The following is an 18,705-nucleotide window of genomic DNA, read 5'->3' on the forward strand; positions in this document are numbered from 1 at the left end:
TAATCATACAATCTGCAAAAGATCTGGCAGAAAAATGGGACATTTGGTAGATCGCCATCATTGTTTTCCAATTTAAACATGGGCAAAAAAGTTATAAATGATATATTAAAATCTTGTCTATATCGGTGTCTTAATCACATCAGTTCGCACTTCACGCATGCAAAACAGCTGAAACTCAGAACACAAAACAGCAACTGATGACAAACGACAATGTTCAGTTGGATTGATTGACACGATAACCAATCACATCCACTGATTTCTGGGTGGTGCTATTGTCTAAGCACACACCCTGCCTCGCTTTCTGAGTCGTTTAAAACCACTGGAACACTAAGAATTTGACCCCCCCACTGCACCATCTGTACGTCTGTTCAAAGGGCTCGAAGGTGTCTGTATTTTTGACTTCACACCTGGGCTATTAACACGAATGTGATGCAGTGTTTACATGTCAAAAATTGTTTGACAATTCCAAATATAGTTCTTTGCTTTGATATAATTGTTTGATATAAATGAAGGATTAGTATACAGCAATCCCTCGATTAGTGCGCCTAATGCGTTCTTTTAAAGGTGCATTAATCGAAATTGCACTAATCGAATATAATAACAACCTATGGGAAAAAGTATAATTCGTTCCTCAGATTTCTTTTTTGATCCTTAATTTTTTTTATATATAAAAGAATTAGGATATAACTTGGGGCCTAAGTAAAGGAAAACCATGAATCTGAAAGACAAAACATATTCAGAATATAAATTTATTATTCTACTTCTTAACAAACAATTCAGCTAACTTAATTTGGCGGGCATTCTGTTTCCTTTTTTCATACAACTGACGGTATGGCCCTGTTGCCTCTTCTACTACTACTACTACTACTTCTGCAAATTTTACTGCTTCTCTCTTCATCAGGATCAGCCTCTTAGCATTGCTGCTTAAAAACACTTCGATTGTATGAATGTATTTTCAAATTGTTTCTGTGAATTCTCTTTGGGCTTAAATTTTCTTCTTATTCTTCAGGATCTTCTGCTGTAAATCTAAATTTAGCAGGTCGGAATCACTCAATTTCTCAGAATGAGATTTATTTAACTTAGATTCATTTGAAAAGCCTTTAAAATCACTTGCACAATGTGGAAGAATGTGCTTCCAAGCAACTTGCATATTGCTAACAATAATTTCATTCGACTTTGCGACTTTTTAACCTTTGCGACTTTTTCTATTTTTGAAATGTTCCAACCACCCAGCACTAGGACTAGTGGATTTCTTTTTTTTATTTTTTCATCACTGATAGCCCTTTCTTTCAAGGTTGCAAAGAGACATAATGGTTTTGATTTAATAAGGTCAGTGCTTAGCGGGATCCATTTTTGGTTACAATCTTTGATCCATGTAGAAAGAAATCTCTCTAATTCAGTCATTATAATACTTTGATTTTGAGTGCATGCATGATGAACTTGAAGCAGCTTAACCTTTCTCTTTGTATTCAGCAGCTTTGCTTAAAATTACTCTTATAGTTGATTCACTCATTTTGTGTTCTTGTCCTATCTTTGCTCTGGACTCATCTTGTTCATTTTTCTTTATTATTTCAAGTTTTTCTTCCAATGAGATTAATTTTCAAATCATTTTCACACTTCCACTCTTTTGTTCACTAAAATACTTTAAAATAAAAAATTAAGGAAAATATTTTTTTCCTAATTACAAAATGATATGTAATTAGCAGAAGACAAATTTTGTCAGTAAATTGGAAGATAGTGTACATGGAAATAGTGCAGTACTTTATGCCATTAAAAATAACTTTGTAAAAAGTTTTTAATTTGTAACTAAATTATTTCATCCTGGTGAGTGATTTTTTAAAATAGTTAGCCATAAAAATGTATAGATAGAAAATTTTTAAAATCTGTAACATTTATTTTTAAGATGTATATAGGTGCACTAATCGAATTCCAGTATAGAAAAAAAATGACATACTAATCGAAAATGCTCTAATCAGAGGTGCATTAATCAGGGGATTGCTGTATTGTGTTTAATTTTAGGAATGAAGCAAAGCCAGGAAACTATTATTGGAGTCTTTGACAAGGAATGAATACAAAAAATAATATTGGTGAAATTGTTATTCCGTGGGTGTGTACCTCACACCTAGCATACCCTGAATATATGCCCCTGATACATATATATTTGCTATATTATGTAAACCACAGAAGAAGTATTAGTTCTTTTACAAGATAAATTATCTAAAAAATCTTGACATTCTTAAATCACTGCATAAATTCAGGCTATTTTCTTTTTGGGAACATGATTAATAAGCAAAATTATGGGTTATCCATGGGCAACCCTCTATCACCTTCACTAGCGAATATATACTTAAAAGCTTTCGAAGAAAAAGCAATAAACTTCTTTCCATTGAAACCAAGATTGTGGAAAAGATATATAGATTATGTGATATAGATAAATGAAGTGAAATATAGACTATTTCACTTCATTTGGAGTTACTGTACACGTTGACTTTCCAAAAGTTCTTGAATCATCTTAACAACCAATATCCTAGGATAAAATTTACAACAGAACTAGAAGTTAACAGTTCGCTTCCTTTTCTTGATGTAAAACTTACTTCTTTATTTGAAAAACTAAATATCTATATACAGAGCACCTACACATATCAACAGATATCTTCATGCTCAGTCCCAACATTATCCACCTCAGAAGTTTGGTACTATTTCTACTTTAGGAACTCATGTGTGTGTGTATGCTCATCAGTGATAAAGAAGAGATCACCAGAGTATTAAAGCTGCTTTTATCAATTTTTTAGAAGAATGGTTATCCTAAACAGTTGATTTCTAAACTCTTGTTTAATCATACTACATAACATGCCAAGAAAGTAATGATGTGAAAAGTTATATTACTATTCCCTATATTAGCTCTACAGTAGCAAAAATTAATCTGAACACTCATATTTTAAAGAAAAATTTAAAGTACAAAGAAAATAAGTACAAAAATTAAAATCCAACTTTACTTAATAATTTACATGTGCTCTTTGTTCCTAATAAGTTCATTAATTTGATTAAGATGGATTCTACCAATTACAACACCTTTTTCTTATTTCTGCAACTCAAAATTGTACTTTTATAATATATCATATTAAGTTATCCTTTCTATCAAAATTTACTGTTCGAAGTCTCTTTTTCACTGTTACCCACAAATTTTCTATTGGGTTAATGTCAGAAGAGTTACCTGATGTAATTGAATGTTGTGATTTTTGAGGAACTATTTCACTTTTTTTGAAGTGTGGCATGGAGCAAGATTGGAAGATGAGTTTTTTGTCTTTCTGGATTTGTGAGACTACTTTTTTCTCCAATATATTGGGTTGTTGCAAATGAAATGGCCGATTTTAAGGATGATTGAAAAAGAAGAGAATAAAAAGAAGAAGAATACCTGTTTAATCAAAGTTATCTCCAGCAGCATCAATGCATTATTGCCAACATGTGGCAAGGTCATTTATACCACATTTGTAAAAATCAGTGTCTCTGGAAGTAATGAAGTCCACTGCCCGATAAATTGATGCATCGTTAGCAAAGCATTTCCTGGATAAAAAATGGCTCAAGTGCTGGAAAAAATGGTAATCTGTTGGGGAAATGTCAGGAGAGTATGGAGGATGAGGCACAATTTTGTATCCCAAATTGTTGATTTGCTGTGTGGTTGACACTGCCATATGTGGTCGGGTGTTATCCTGAAGCAATAGGACTCCATGTCTTTTCACAAATGCTGGTTGCTTAAGGCAAAATTTGTCATGCATTTTCCACATATCTGTACAACATCGAGCTGCATTTATTGTTTCACCTCGTGGAAGGAATGAGTAGTGAATAACACTAGCAGAAGACCACCATACAGTAAACATCTTCGTTGGATGCAGAGGTGCCTTTGGAGTCCTTCCTGGAGTGTCTTTCACTCCCAACCACTGTGACGAACATGTACGATTGTCATAGAATATCCACTTCTCATCCACAGTCACAATTCGTTGTAGGAACCTTTCTTCTTTACTTCTTAAGAGAGAAGAGCACACTTCCAAACGTCGTGCTTTGTTTTCATCAGTGAGTTCGTGAGGCACCCACTTGTCGAGCTTCCTTACTTTTCCTATTATTGCCAAGTGCTGTGAAACAGTTGAGAAGTGTACATTTAGTGTCTGGGCAATCTCCCGTACAGTTTGTCGTGGATCTGATTCAATTAAATCCTTTAATTCATTCGAATCAGTGGAGGAAGGACAATGGCCACGGGATTCGTTTTGTAGCCTCAAATCTCCTGAGCGAAATTTTGCAAACCAACGGTGAGTGGATCTCTCATTAGTTGTTCCTCCACCGAATGTTTTATTGATTTTTTTTACTGCAGCCGCTGCAGAATTTCCCAATTTGAACTCGTAAAGGTATAGCAACCTTCATTGACTGGGTTCCATGATTGACTTGATGTCAGTAGTATTCAATGTTTAATGCTCGTTGAATGAAACAAATACTAAAATTGCATCACCCACGTGTGACATGACATAAAAAATTTGCATATACCTCAGCGCTTGCTTTCTTCAGCAACCAGTAGAAACCTGACAGTCATTCAACGGCCATTTCATTTGCAACAGCCCAATATTTATGTATTGGTCACTTTTGTTCATACCATCAACAGGCCAGCAAAAGTGATCCTGGACAGTCATGTGTAAGACAATTCTAGGACATCCTTTTAGTTGGGTGTTTAGGAGCTTCTTGAAGGTGGATGGGAGAAGTCTTCTCAGCTGCTGATTTGTAAACATAGAGAAATTACTCTCCTTTGACAAAGAAATAGCTCTCATCTGAGAATATGACCTTCTTCCACTTCTTAACAGTCCAATCTCTATACACTTTTTCCCACTGGAGCTCTCTTTTTCTTCATAGCCTTCATGAACAGTTGTTTCTTTTTTGGTTTGTGGGCAGTCCTTCCTGCTTCGAACAATCTTCGACAGGCTGTCATGTCAGAAACATTAATCCCACTAGCTGCCAAGTTTGTGTTTAAGTCTACAGCAGAGAAACTGTGATTCATTTTGCTTTTCCTAGCTAGTAAATAATCTTGAGTAAGTTTTCCTTTTTCACCCATATTTTACTTTTCTGTCAGGAGAAATGGTACCTGTCTCCCTAAACCCTAAACCTCTTTAAAATCACATTAAAAGTACCCACACCAACACCACCACTATTAACTAGCATTGTAGAGACAGTTAAAACATGCAGCACTCAACCAAAATAGTGAACTAAAACCAAAACCGAAAAGAGTAAACCAAAACCAAAATTATTTTGAACTGAAACAACACCCAAACCAAAATCTTGGCAAAAATTCAGCTTGTTCAGATTAATCTATTTGTTACTGTATTTCTAACAAATTGGCAAAATTCCTCAAGAAATATAAGATTCATAACTTATTTATCCCCTTAACAAGCTTCAGTCATGGCTTCAACTAGTTAAACCTAAAAATAACATTTCGAAGTATTCAGGTGTGTACTGTCTAGGTATGGCAGTAATTCCCCATATTATGTACAAACAGAAAATTAAGTCACACTTTGTATTGAAGAATGTCTCAGCGATATCCCCTGTGGTAGAACCAAGGACACAGCCTTATCCAGTCATGTGCTTAATTCTTTTGATCTTAGTGACTATCAGTCCACTATACACTTAGTAAAACTGGGATTGATCCAAAATTATTTACAAATGTTTGTGGAAGTTGATAGTGCATGCACAGATTTTGAATCTGTGTGGTGTGAAGTTGAAATAAACATGTTAGTATATCTGATAGGATGCTGTTATCATCCAGGGAATGCAGAGAATTCCAATTGTGAAATATTTAGGAAAATTAGTTGGGCATGTAAAAAGAAGGTGATACCAATGGGAGACTTCAATTACAGGAATATAGACTTGAAGGAGAAGATAGTGTATGGGAACAAGGAGAGAGACTTTGTGGAATTTCTGAGAGATAAGTATCTTAAGCAGCATGTGATTGAAGCAACTAGAGGCTTTAATGTTTTGGATTTGGTGATTTCACAAGATGTAGTTGTTAATGAAGGGTTGACACTGCCACTGGTTGGTGAGAGTTCATGAGGTATTATACTTGTTGGGAAGTGGTGTAACAAGAAAAGGTCACTGCCAAAAATGGATACATGTGGAAGTATAAAGCAGGTGATTATAAGAAGCTCTGTAGTCAGTTAGCATCAGTATGTTGGGTAGATGAGCTGAGTGGAAAAGATGTTGACAGTGCAAGGAAACTCACAGTGAGTAAATAGAGTAGGAGTGAAATGGGTGAATAGTGAAATTAAGCAAGCTGTGCTGGAAAAGAAAATGTTATCCATGCTCATCACCTTTCTAGCCTGCACTTTATACTCTTCATGGGTAAAGAAAGGAAAGGTGCAGTGTGAGAGCAGATTGGCTGGTCAGGCCAAGGTTAACTCGGGGGAATTTTTCTACTACATGGCAAGCAAGAGAAAGAATAATTATAGCAGATTAACACTGATGGATAGTCAAGGCAGCTGACTCACAGCTGCAAAGGATATAGTGGAATTATTGAGCAAGCACTTTAGCAGCATATATCATACTGGTGTAAATGATGCAGTGGAATATATAGAAGAGAGGCAAGTATTAGGAGAATTGGAAGTGAAAGAAACAGAGGTGTATCAGATGTTGGTTGGGTTAGATGTCAATAAAGCTGTGGGAATGGATGACATATCACCATGTATTCTTAAGGAATGTGCACCACAGTTAGCTATGCCCCTGACCTGGTTATTTAATGAAAGTCTTGCAAGTGGGTAGGGTTCCCAAGGAGTGGAAAGAAGACAAAATATTGCCACTCCACTGGCCTATAGCTGGACAGAAATCTCCAGCTATAGGCCAGTCTCTATAACTGCAGTTTTGGTCAAGGGTTTGGAGAGATTGGTAAGGAATAGAATACAGGATTGGGTTGATGGACATAGCATTCTTTATGATGATCAGCATGGATTTGTAAAGGATAGGTCCTGTTTTAGTAATTTACTTGCATTTTATGATAAGGTGACAAGTGCGTTACATAAGGGAGAATCACATACATTGATATTCTTAGACTTTGCAAAAGCGTTTGATAGATTACCACATGATAAATTGGTGTACAAGCTGCAGAGGATGAAATAGATAGTATATTGGTTAGATGGATCAGAGATTGGCTCTCTGAACGATACCAGAAGGTTGTGTATGATGATGGAGCAGTGCCTCAAGAAAGGAGGATAACCAGTGGCATTCCCCAGGTTCTGTTCTTGGGCCCTTGCTGTTTAACTTGTTTGTGAATGATATATCATGTGGACTGACTGGGGATCTTCAGTTATTTGCTAATGATGCAAAGTTAGGAAGAATTATAAGTAGCACTGCTGATGTTAATTCCATCACAGATGCTGTTGATTTTAGTGATCAGGTTGATATAGTGTGATAAAATGGTTCTAGCTGTGTTTACTAATGCTTTAATATCACTATACTGTTGGGAAGGATATTACTATTGGTGTGGTAGATGCATCTATCAGTATGTTACCAAGAAAGCCGAAGAATCCATTGGTTAGATGAGTAACTAAAACATCGAGGAAGTAATGAGTTGTTGTTGTTTTCTCAGCGGTAAAATTGATATACTGGTTGTTAAGGTGTGCTAAAAATATTGTAATATATCCATGTCATGTGTATAAAATATAAAACTTGTTTCTCAATTTGTTGTTTTTGTTTCTCAAAAATGAGTTTCTCATTGAAAGTCAGAATCTGATGTGCTCACTGGTAAAAACCTCCTTTCTAAGTTTAAGATTAAGATCATTTCAATTGTACTAATTTTGTGCATCATCAGTTTTTTTTTTTTGTTTTTTTTTCTAGAGAGGGAGAGAGCATTCAGTGCTGCAGACGTGATTTATGATTGAAAATAAAATTAAAGTGAACCGGGAAAGGATGAATGTTTGTATTGAAAATAGAATTCTGTAGACTCATTCCATACTAAAAATATTGTTCAGAATTTGTTGCTTTTGTATTAGGTTCATTTTTTTTAGTCATAATTAATCAACTAATTATATAACGGAGCTCATTCTTTTATGCACAATGATATATATGAATCATTTGTGCTTAATGCTTAAGTGATAGTTTTTATTGTTTTAGAGTGAGCGTTCACAGTCATCTAATTTGGGAACGTTTACTATGATTTCAAGCTTTTGTATAGCTGTATTTGCATTCCCAAACAATTGCCTTGGAGGAGAAAAATAAATAAATACCCTTATCTTCACACAGTAGCAGAAGATCACTGCATTTAACCTGTTCAAAAATCCAATACCAGAAATCTCAGTGTTAAAGGCTAGACTTCTTACCTCAATAAAGATCAAAACTTGTCTGGGTAGAAAGCCTTCACAATTATGTTAAGGCATATCAGAATAAAGGGAGTGTGCTGTTCATTATGGTATGTTGAGCAAATGATGTGAGGTCAATAGACTCTACATACACGTAGTCTATTCATGGCGATACTTCATGTGCAAACATTGTTTGCTTATACTTGAGTAAAGGATTCACCAAGAATATAATTTCTTGCCAAGTATAATTTTCAAAATCTCCCTTTCATTTTGTTAACAGTGACATATGATGACGATTCTTGTGAAATGGCCAGCACTACTGTCATGCACTGACAACATATCTTTCATACTGAATCTTAAAATCTTTAACATTCCCTGCATTAACAGCACATTGTGTTAATGCATTCCATTCATTGACAATTCTCCATGTAAAAGATCTGCTCCTCACACACCCTTCTTCACCACACTATAGCACAACTTCCAGGGATGGCCTCTGGTTCTTCCCCTCTTGCCTTCTACTCTTTTTATAATTCCCTCTGAATTAATCAATAAAATCCCCTCACTAACTTAAAGGTCTATTTTATCACCTCTTTTCCTCTTATTCATCAATATTCACTTTTATTCACTGATAGCTATCTGATAGGTATCAACAAGTTGTGTATGGGGGGTGCGATATCCAGGAAAAGGAAAGTCACTAGTGGAGTGCCTCAGAGGTCTGTTTTAGGGCCATTACTATTTAACTTGTATATTAATGATATTGGCAAAGATTTGGATGGAGATATTCAGTTGTTTGCAGATGATGCAAAGTTGGGACGAACAAAGAGTAGTGAAGATGTTGTGGCCTTGCAAGAAGACTTGAAAAAATTGAGTGATTGGGCAAGCAAATGGGGATGTGAGTTCAATGTTTGCAAAATGTAAGGTTTTAAAATTTGGAAAACAAAGATGGGATGCAGAATTTATGCTTGGTGAGAATATATTGTTGGAGGTAGAGGAAATAAGAGATCTGGGGGTGATAGTGGATAAGGATCTAAAATTTACACATCACCAAAATTGTGAAGACAACACAAAGACTTCTGGGAATGATGCAGAGGACACTGACGTGTAGAAGTAGGGAGATTCTTGTTCCATTGTATAAGGCTTTGATTAGGCCACACATGGACTATTGTGCCCAGATTTGGTCACTGGGTTTTCAGAAGGATGAAGAGATGTTGGAAAGGGTCCAAAGGCGACTGACTAAGGTAGTTTCTGACCTCTGGAATGTTGAGTATGAGGAAAGATTGAAAAGATGTAATTTGCAGAGTCTAGTGGAGAGAAGGAAGAGGGGAGATATGATAGAGACCTACAAGTTATTAAGGGTTGTTATAAGATCAATGGTGGAGAAGTTCTACAAAGGATAGTGGGAGATCAGGGGAGAACCAGAGGTCATCCCTGGAAACTGTATAAAGAGGGAGTGAGAGGCAGGTTTTTTTCGTGCAGCGTTGTGAATGATTGGAATGCCTTGCCTGAGAGTGTGGTGTCCACAAGGAGTTTGAGTGTGTTTAAGACACGGTATGATGAGATGTGTGTGTGTGATAAAAGGACCTCCCAGATGAGTCTTTGACTCCATGAGGTCTTGGGAAATAATAATAAAATAATAATAATAAAAACTCTTGCAATTTTAGTATGCTGTTAACCATCACTCCCAAATCTTGAATCTCATCCACTTCCTGCAGTACAGCACCATCAATATAGTACACAGCCTTATATTTCTACCGTCCAAATCTTGCACTTATTATTATTGAAACTACAGTCCCTTTGTCCAAGTCAAAAGTCTATTCAAATTTTCCTGAAGGGAATTAATGTCAGCAGTATTACTTATAAATCTTCCCAACTTTGTATCATTAGCAAACAACTGAAGATTCCCAGTCAGTCAGTCCACATGATATATCATTTACAAATAAGTTAAACAGCAAGGCTCCTAAAACAGAACCCTAGGGCATGCCACTGGTTACCCTCCTTTTTTGAAGGAGGGTAACCAGTGGTATGATCCATCATACACAAATTGCTGGTATTGTTTATAGAGCCAATCTCCGATCCATCTGACCAATATACTATTTATTCCCATCACCTACAACTTGTACTCCAACTTTTCAAATGCTTTTTCAAAGTTCAAGAATATCATTGTATATGATTCTCCCTTATCTAACACACTCATCACTTTGTCATAAAATGCAAGTAAATTGCTTATTTAATGCTATGTCCATCAACCCAATCCTGAATTATATTACTCAACAATCTCTCCAACACCTTGACTACAACTGCAGCTATACAGACTCATCTATAATTGGAAACTTTTGTTCTAGAACAATGCTTGCTGAGTGGTACTATTTTGCCTTCTTTTTCTCCTTAGGAACCTTACCCACTGCAAGAATTTTCATTAAATAACCAGATCAAGGGTATTTATTTCACTATTTTTGCACCTTTTTAATCTTTAAATTTTTAGTTTTCAAAATTTTCCTTTTCAAAATCTGCAGTCCATTTGATTCATTGTTTTCCTTGTTTACTAGCTTTATTTATGAATCATTATCAACACATTCTCTTACCACATGTTCTCGGCTCAGTCAAGTTGTTTGGCTTCAAATATATTATCATCCTCATATTCTAAAAATATACATCCAGGTATGTCTTTTAAATTACTCTTCAGTATTAATTAAATTTTTTATATTAAACTCTTAATTTAGCCTAATTAGAGATACAAGATATCTTTGTTGCCTACTAAGCTTTTCTATTTTTCTATTATCTGACATTAGGAGTAACATGAAATCTTATTTTTAGGAAATGAATGTGATATTTTACCTTTCAAAACATAGTAATTTTAATTTTATACATTATCAGTTTTTTGGATGTTAATACGTTCATTAATTTTGCAGATTTCTCAGTTAATTGAGGCTCATGGTAGTGCAATGCATGAAGCAGAACAAAAATATGTTTTATTGATCAATGAATTGCAGAAGAATTATGAAAATCAACGAGAAGGTAATATGATCTCAAAAGTTGTTACAAACATATATTAAGACTAGTATATGTTATGATATTCTGATGATCTATGATCATATCATGCAGGCTCATGATATGAGCTTGCATGCCAAATGCCTAAGAAGTTAAGGACAGAGATTGTTCTTAGTTTCTCTACTTTATGATTTTGGTTTATATAACCTGTAGCAAATGCCATAGTCCTAAAATCTTTCGAGGATATTCATTTATTTTATATTTAGTCTTATATATTATTATCATTTCCTGATACAGTCTCAAAGGATATACATTTTATATATATATAAACTGTACACCAGTTATTGCCTTATAAACTATCATATATATATATATATCTACTCTCTATATATATATAAAAAGATAAGCCGAAATTTGAAACATTTTTATGTCACATTTTTTGTCTTACCATATTAGTCGAAACGGACTAATATGGTAAGACAAAATCTCCCCCCCCCCCCCGAGTTCTGGGCTGGTAAGCCCAGAACTCGGGGGGGGGGGGAGCCTCCCTAGTATATATATATATATATATATATATATATATTATGTATTGTTTTTAAAATTTTTGCTATTTTATTAGTAATATTTTTAATGTAAGGTGAAGAATCACCACCTTTGTAGTCATCTTTTTGTATTATAATTACGGCCATTTTGCCTGCTTCAGTTTAGGAGTGCCCCTGTTTAAATGTCATTGGCTATTTACTCACGGATTCTTAGGGCATTGTAGATGTAAGTTTACCAAAAAGTATATGTAGCATAAGGAAGAGAAATTTACACATACTTTTTCTGGGTGTTGCGGCTTTTCTTCTTTATGCGATGTCCGAAAACTACTGAGTGTGTGGAGGGGGGGGTAGGCAATTTGGGAGAATTAAATTAGAAAAACCCAGGTTTTTTTCCCGTAATATATATATAAACATATATATTATATTACTATATTATATAGGGTGGGGGAAAGGTGAAAGGGTTGATTATTTATATGGGGGGGGGAAGGGGGTTGACGGAGTGTGGTCCGTTTCGACTAGGTGTTCAGATGACGACCGAGAATAGTCGAAACGGACCGCGCCCCGTCAATCCCCTTCCCCCCTATATAAATAATCAACCCTTTCACCTTTCCCCCACCCTATATAATATAGTAATATAATATATATGTTTATATATATATTACGGGAAAAAAAACCGGGTTTTTCTAATTTAATTCTCCCAAATTGCCTACCCCCCCCCTCCACACACTCAGTAGTTTTCGGACATCGCATAAAGAAGAAAAGCTGCAACACCCAGAAAAAGGTATGTGTAAATTTCTCTTCCTTATGCTACATATACTTTTTGGTAAACTTACATCTACAATGCCCTAAGAATCCATGAGTAAATAGCCAATGACTTTTAAACAGGGGCACTCCTAAACTGAAGCAAGCAAAATAGCCATAATTATAATAGTTTATTAAGAGGAGTAACATGGGAGTTTTCCCCAGAAATAATATACATACATTTTTTTGTATATTCTTTGGAATATATGAAAGTCTGTTTATGATGCTAATGATAGTTCTGAGACTGCATGCATTTTTAGGAGAATGTATTTAGGATATGTCACTTTTTTTCTCTTTTGTTATTATTAAGTAATGGCAGAGGATCGGACACTCTGGCCTACCATGATTGCTAACTTCCAAATTAGAGAAACTACTTAAGAAGAAGAGTGATTAAAAAAATTAGTAATGCCATTCCAGTAATGATGACTCGATATCATCCAGTATTGAGCTTTTTTTTTTCTGTAGACCTCAAATGAAAGATCACCATGATATTCTACAGAGATGAGAACATTTAGGAAGGAAAGATCTGTTTGTTTTTTCCTACTTCTAATGTAAATTGGATTTTTTGATTTAAACTGTTGAGGAATTCCATAAAATTGTGGAGGGTTTCTTCAGAGCCTGGCCAAATGACAAAGATGTCATCGACATACCTAAGCCACATTCTGTATGGTACATATTGATGGCTGTTTGTTCAAATGTCTTCACATACAAATTTGCCATTTGGGGTGAAATGGATGTTGGCTAAGCTTTCTATCTTTTCATAATAGAGATCTGGAAACTCGAAGAAAGTGTTCTCTGGACAGTATTTGAAGAGATTGAGAGTATCAGGTGGAAAAAAATCTTCTAAGATTAATATGGTGTCTTCTCTTAGAACATTGGTAAATAGGTTTCTTGTGATGTCCAAACTCACCTCATGTCTGTGGAATCCAGTGTAATGTCTTTTATTTTGTTTATGAAGTATTTTGAGTATTTATATATGTTGATGTTTTTCTTGCATATAGAGACAGAAGGGTGGATAAATATTTACAAAGGTAATATGTTGACGAATGTTTGCATTCATTATAGGTCAAGTGGAATGAATGAATACCATTCTTGTGTATTTTGGAACACCTTAGATATGCAGAACTCCACCTTTGGGTGACCTACCCCCATACTGGCCCCAGGTTTGGATAAAGGAGGAGAGTTGGGCAAAGGGCTAATCACCCCTCCCCATAAAAATTCTCTGATTATGTAAACTGAGAGCCCAAGTAAAAGAGTATACTAAGTGTCAGGTGGGTCAGCCCTTTGGATTCTTGGTGACCTTTATTTAAGTTGGTAAGAGGATAATGCATGGATAAAGTTTCAATGTCAAAGCCTACAGGAACCTTTGTAACAGAATAGGTCACCACTTTCACCTAAACAGAAAATGTTAATTGCAACATGGAATGTTCGAAGTATGTTTCAAATTGGAAAGTGGAAAGACACAGGAAGTTATTAAGAAAATGGGAAAATACAGAATAAATGTGTTAGTAATAAGTGACTGAGGTGGGCAGGCTTTGGAAGAGTGAGAACTGTAGATAGATATCAAATACTGTATTCAGGATCAGATGAAAATTGTGAACGTGGTGTAGTGCTTATACAGTATGATGAAAAAAAAAAAATAACAGTACTGAATAACTACAATAATATATGTTATGTAATAAACTGGTGTTGAAGTTCAGTATATATATATATATATTTTTTTTTTTTTTTTTTTTTGTGCCATACCATATTTAGTGCAGGGACAAGTTAAAACTTTATAAATTGGAAGGCCATAAGTGACTGAATAATAATAGCTAGATTATATTTATCATCAAATGAGAATGATCTTGAAGAGAAGGAGAATTTTTATGATAAGTTACAGAGGTGTATGGAAAAAGTAACAAAGCATGAAGTGATTATTCTTATGGTTGATTTGAATTCTAAAGCTGGCAAAAGAAATAATGAAGATGAGAGAGCAGTAGATAATGAAGGATGTGCTCCAAACATGAGAATGGTGACCTATTGGTGGCATTTTGTGAAATGAATAATCTTGTGATTGGAGAAAGTTTATTTAAACATCAAGTCATACATAAAATGACCTGGATATCACCAGATGGCAAAACCAAAACCCAGATTGGTCATATTGTAGTCAAGGGTAATTTTAGGAGTATAAAGTAAGGTGAGGAGTTGATGTAGGGTCTGATCATTATTTAGTAACAATGAAAATCAAATTAAAATTGAATGGGATTAAAAAAATAGAAATCAAAATGGAAGAATAAAATATGATGTACCTAAATTAAAAATGAAAGAAATTCTGAAATTTTTTCTATTGTGATAAAAAAATCAATTTCATATTTTGGAGAATGAAAAGCTAGAAAGTTGAAATCCCAGAAGACATGACCGAAAAGCAATGGAAAAATTTTAAAATGGCAGATAATGAGGTTGCAAGAGTCTGTTGAATTGCTAAGAAGGGAAAAACGGAACAGAGGTTGTTTATCAGACAAGACGAAAGGCATAAATTTAAAATGATGTTTGAAAATACTAATTCTCATAGAAATAAAGTAATTCATATGAGCATGTATATATATAGAGAAAGACAAGTTAATGAAAAGATCTGCAAGAGAAGATAAAAGCAATTATATGGATAGTTTGGCAGAAGATGCACAAGGCTGCAACATTAGGACACATTGGAAGATAGATGAGATGACAAGGAAAATATTCTCTGAAGAAAAGAAGCAAGTAAATTCTATAAAGCAGTGTTTCTCAACCTTCTTTCATGTGTGCCCCATTTTTTAACATTAGTTTTTGTGCTTCCCCCACCTTACAATTACCTACCCCCCCTTGCAATTCTTGTGTTGAGACACTAACAAAACCCATAAAAGTTAGCAAAAAAAAACAAAAAAAACTAGGAATTAATTAAAATTTTTAAATATTCATACAAATTTAAATATGTCATCAAATCTTTCAAAAATTGTATAGATCTGCAGAGACCATTGAATCGTATTTCTTGTATCCATCAAGAAGGGAAATGATCGAAGTTTGTGTATGTATCTACCTGTGTTGGTAGATTTTGTGTAAACTGAAAAAGAAAGAGTACTTTTGGGAAGACACATGATTTAGGTGCTGTCTAGAAAAGATCGGCTTATCTGCCGATCAACCAGCTTCTGTAACCCACAAATCTTCAATCTCTCCTCATATGGAGCATCATACAGTCCTGCCACTATCTTAGTTACTTGCCTCTGAATCCATTCCACTTTATCCACATCTTCAAGAAGCCCATGCAACTAAATCTGTGCACAGTAATCCACATGAGACCTTATCAGAGCATATATAAAGAAGAATAATGACTTTCTTATCTCTGCATGTCTGGGTGTGTTCTTCAATAACCAGGTAAGCCTGTGAGCTGTTTTGGCCACTTTTTGCAATATGTCCTCTGAATTTCAACTCCCTATCCACCACTATCCCCAAATCCCTGTCTTCATCAAATTCCTGGAGTACAGTCCCATCAGTATGATACACAGGTGATAATCTTTTCACTCCAAAATGCATAACCTTACTCTTTACTACATTAAATTGGCATGCTTTCTTCTTTGCCCTTATTTCCAGTCTATTTAAATTATCCCGTAAAATATCAATATCATTTTTGTTGACTATTGCTCTACCTAATTTTGCATCATCTGCAAACAACTGAATATTTCCCCTCAGATTATTTAATTAATGAATCAATTAAATAGTAGTGATCCAAGTACAGAGCCCTGTGGCACACCACTAGTCACAGTCCTTCTACAGGAATTTGCACCTGCATAAACTACTGTCTGATATCTCTCCATCAACCACTCTCTTCCATAACATCAGCTTCATATTCATACTCATTTGATGTAACTTATATATCAAGATTCCATGTGATATTCTATCAAATACCTTTGCAAAGTCTGACATTTTGACCATGTGGCCATTACCTTTATCCAACTCTGTTATTACCTTATTATAGAAAGTAAATTACTGAAGCATGACCTACCCTTCACAAAGTCATTCTTCCCCCCACCCTCATGCAATATCTCATTCCTGTCCACCCAGTCCTGAATTTTGTCTTTAATCAAATTCTCCAATAATTTGACCACCACCCCTGAAATACTAATTGGTCTATGATTAGCTACTTTTCTCTTGGAACCACCTTTATGCAATAAAACTATTTTAACTTCTTTCCATTCCCTTGGGACTCTGCACAAACTGAGACTCAGATTAAACAATCTAGTCAAAGGGACTAGCAATTCCCTAGCACATTCTCACAATATGTGAATTGATATTCCTTCCTATCCCATGGCTGTATTGACATCCAGATTCTGTAAGATCCTATGTACTTCGACTCCCTTTATCCTTACTTCTACATTAAACCTTGGCATATCTATTACTGTAATATTATCACCTGGATGATACACTCTTGCAAAACGATTATTTAATAATTCAAACGAGTTAAGAGTAATCCAAAATCATTCTACTGTGGTCATTCTTTCTTTTGCTTACCACATACTAAAAGAAGTCTTTTGGATTTATTTATTTTTTTTTTGGACTCATTTGGCTAATTTCCTCTCTTATTCCGATGTTGCCTTGCTTACCATACCAGACACTCTTCTGTCCTGTGCTTTATACTACTCATGAGCTGGCTGGTCTCCTCTATCTATGAATTTCTTCCACATGCTTCTCTTTCTTTTTAACTTCTGCTTAGTGCTGTAACTCATCCATTTAATTTTCACTTTATTAATTCTCTTAACTCTTGGTATGCAGTTAGCTACATGTTCGTTTAAATGCTCCTTTACACTTCCCGTGCACTACTAACATGTTTTCCCTGCAATATATCTTCCCATGGTACTGCTCCAAGCAATTTTCTAATTTTCTCATAGTTCCCAGCCTTATAATTCAACATCAAACTCTTCTTTATTGAAAATTCCACATGCTTAGCCACCTCCCAGGTCAAAATTGAATGATCCTCTCCCCAATTAGCAGCAATATATCCATCTTAGTTATACACAAATCCTTAGATGTAATCACAAGATCCAACACTCTTGATCCCCTTCTCCCTTCCATTACATACTTCCTTAGGTAATTATCTCTAATAAGCTGCATAAATTCTGTTTTCTTCTGCCCATATGACTTTTCCTCCTTCCAATCTATATCCCCATAATTAAAATCACCCATAATAATTACCTGTCCTCTACTTATTGAACTTATTTGCTGACACACATCATCCTTAGCATTCCCTGGCCTATAGTAGCAGCCAACTAACCAAATATTTTGTCACATTAGCTTGTATCTCACACCAGACAGCTTCAAAAGCACCGTTTTCCATTTTACTGATTTCCTGTTGGACTAGCACTCTATTGGGCTGTATCTCACCTGACATTATCAGTATCTGACATTATCTGTTTGCTTTATCTGCTCTAAAATACTATAAACTTCACTTTCTGTGCCAATAATTTTATCATCCTTAGTCAACCACATCTCACTAATACCAATAACTTTCAGCCAATAGAAACTAACCAATGTTAAAAGTTCCTCCTTCTTGTTCCTGATACTACTGGAATTAGTATACATAAATGATATAAACCTGACCATAATGTAAGCCATAATTAAATTATGCATTGTATCCACAATCTCTTTTTTTTATTTACAACCTCAGAAACTAAGACAGCATTTTCTCTCTATTGATTTTGCTGATGCTTAGATATCAGGGAAACTCCAGTTTCCCTGATGTCTAAGCATCAGCAAAATGTTTTCTAAACTCCTAATCCCAAATCCATTTTAAGTGTAAACCACTTGCCTTATATAAGTCTTTTTGGCCATCAAACTCACTCCATACATCCAGAAACAGTACTCCATTCCTCCTACACAATCTATGTATTGAGTCATTTGCAATTATTGCTCTTCTTTGCAACTCCCCTTTATCATACTGTGGCAACAGACTCACTGTCTTTATACTCTCATTCCTCTCTTCCCTTTTGCTACTGTCAGTAACTTTTTCATATCCTCCCTCATACTGTACTTTTCTCCCT

General features: G+C 35.0%; 1 protein-coding gene across 2 annotated transcripts in view; it reads left to right on the top strand.

Annotated features, from left to right (window-relative positions):
* Positions 1–18,705, top strand: part of LOC150097966 (uncharacterized) — a 490,509-nt gene that overhangs the window by 326,442 nt on the left and 145,362 nt on the right. For both annotated transcript variants that reach the window (XM_090406015.1, XM_090406016.1), the window contains exon 10: positions 11,234–11,339. In XM_090406015.1, the coding sequence (XP_090262141.1) occupies positions 11,234–11,339 (106 nt within the window). The remainder of the gene's footprint in view (positions 1–11,233; positions 11,340–18,705) is intronic.

This window comes from Typopeltis vanoorti, chromosome 16 (assembly GCF_054136105.1).
Source record: "Typopeltis vanoorti isolate ZY-2024b chromosome 16, IOZ_Tvanoo_1.0, whole genome shotgun sequence".
NCBI lineage: Eukaryota > Metazoa > Arthropoda > Arachnida > Uropygi > Thelyphonidae > Typopeltis > Typopeltis vanoorti.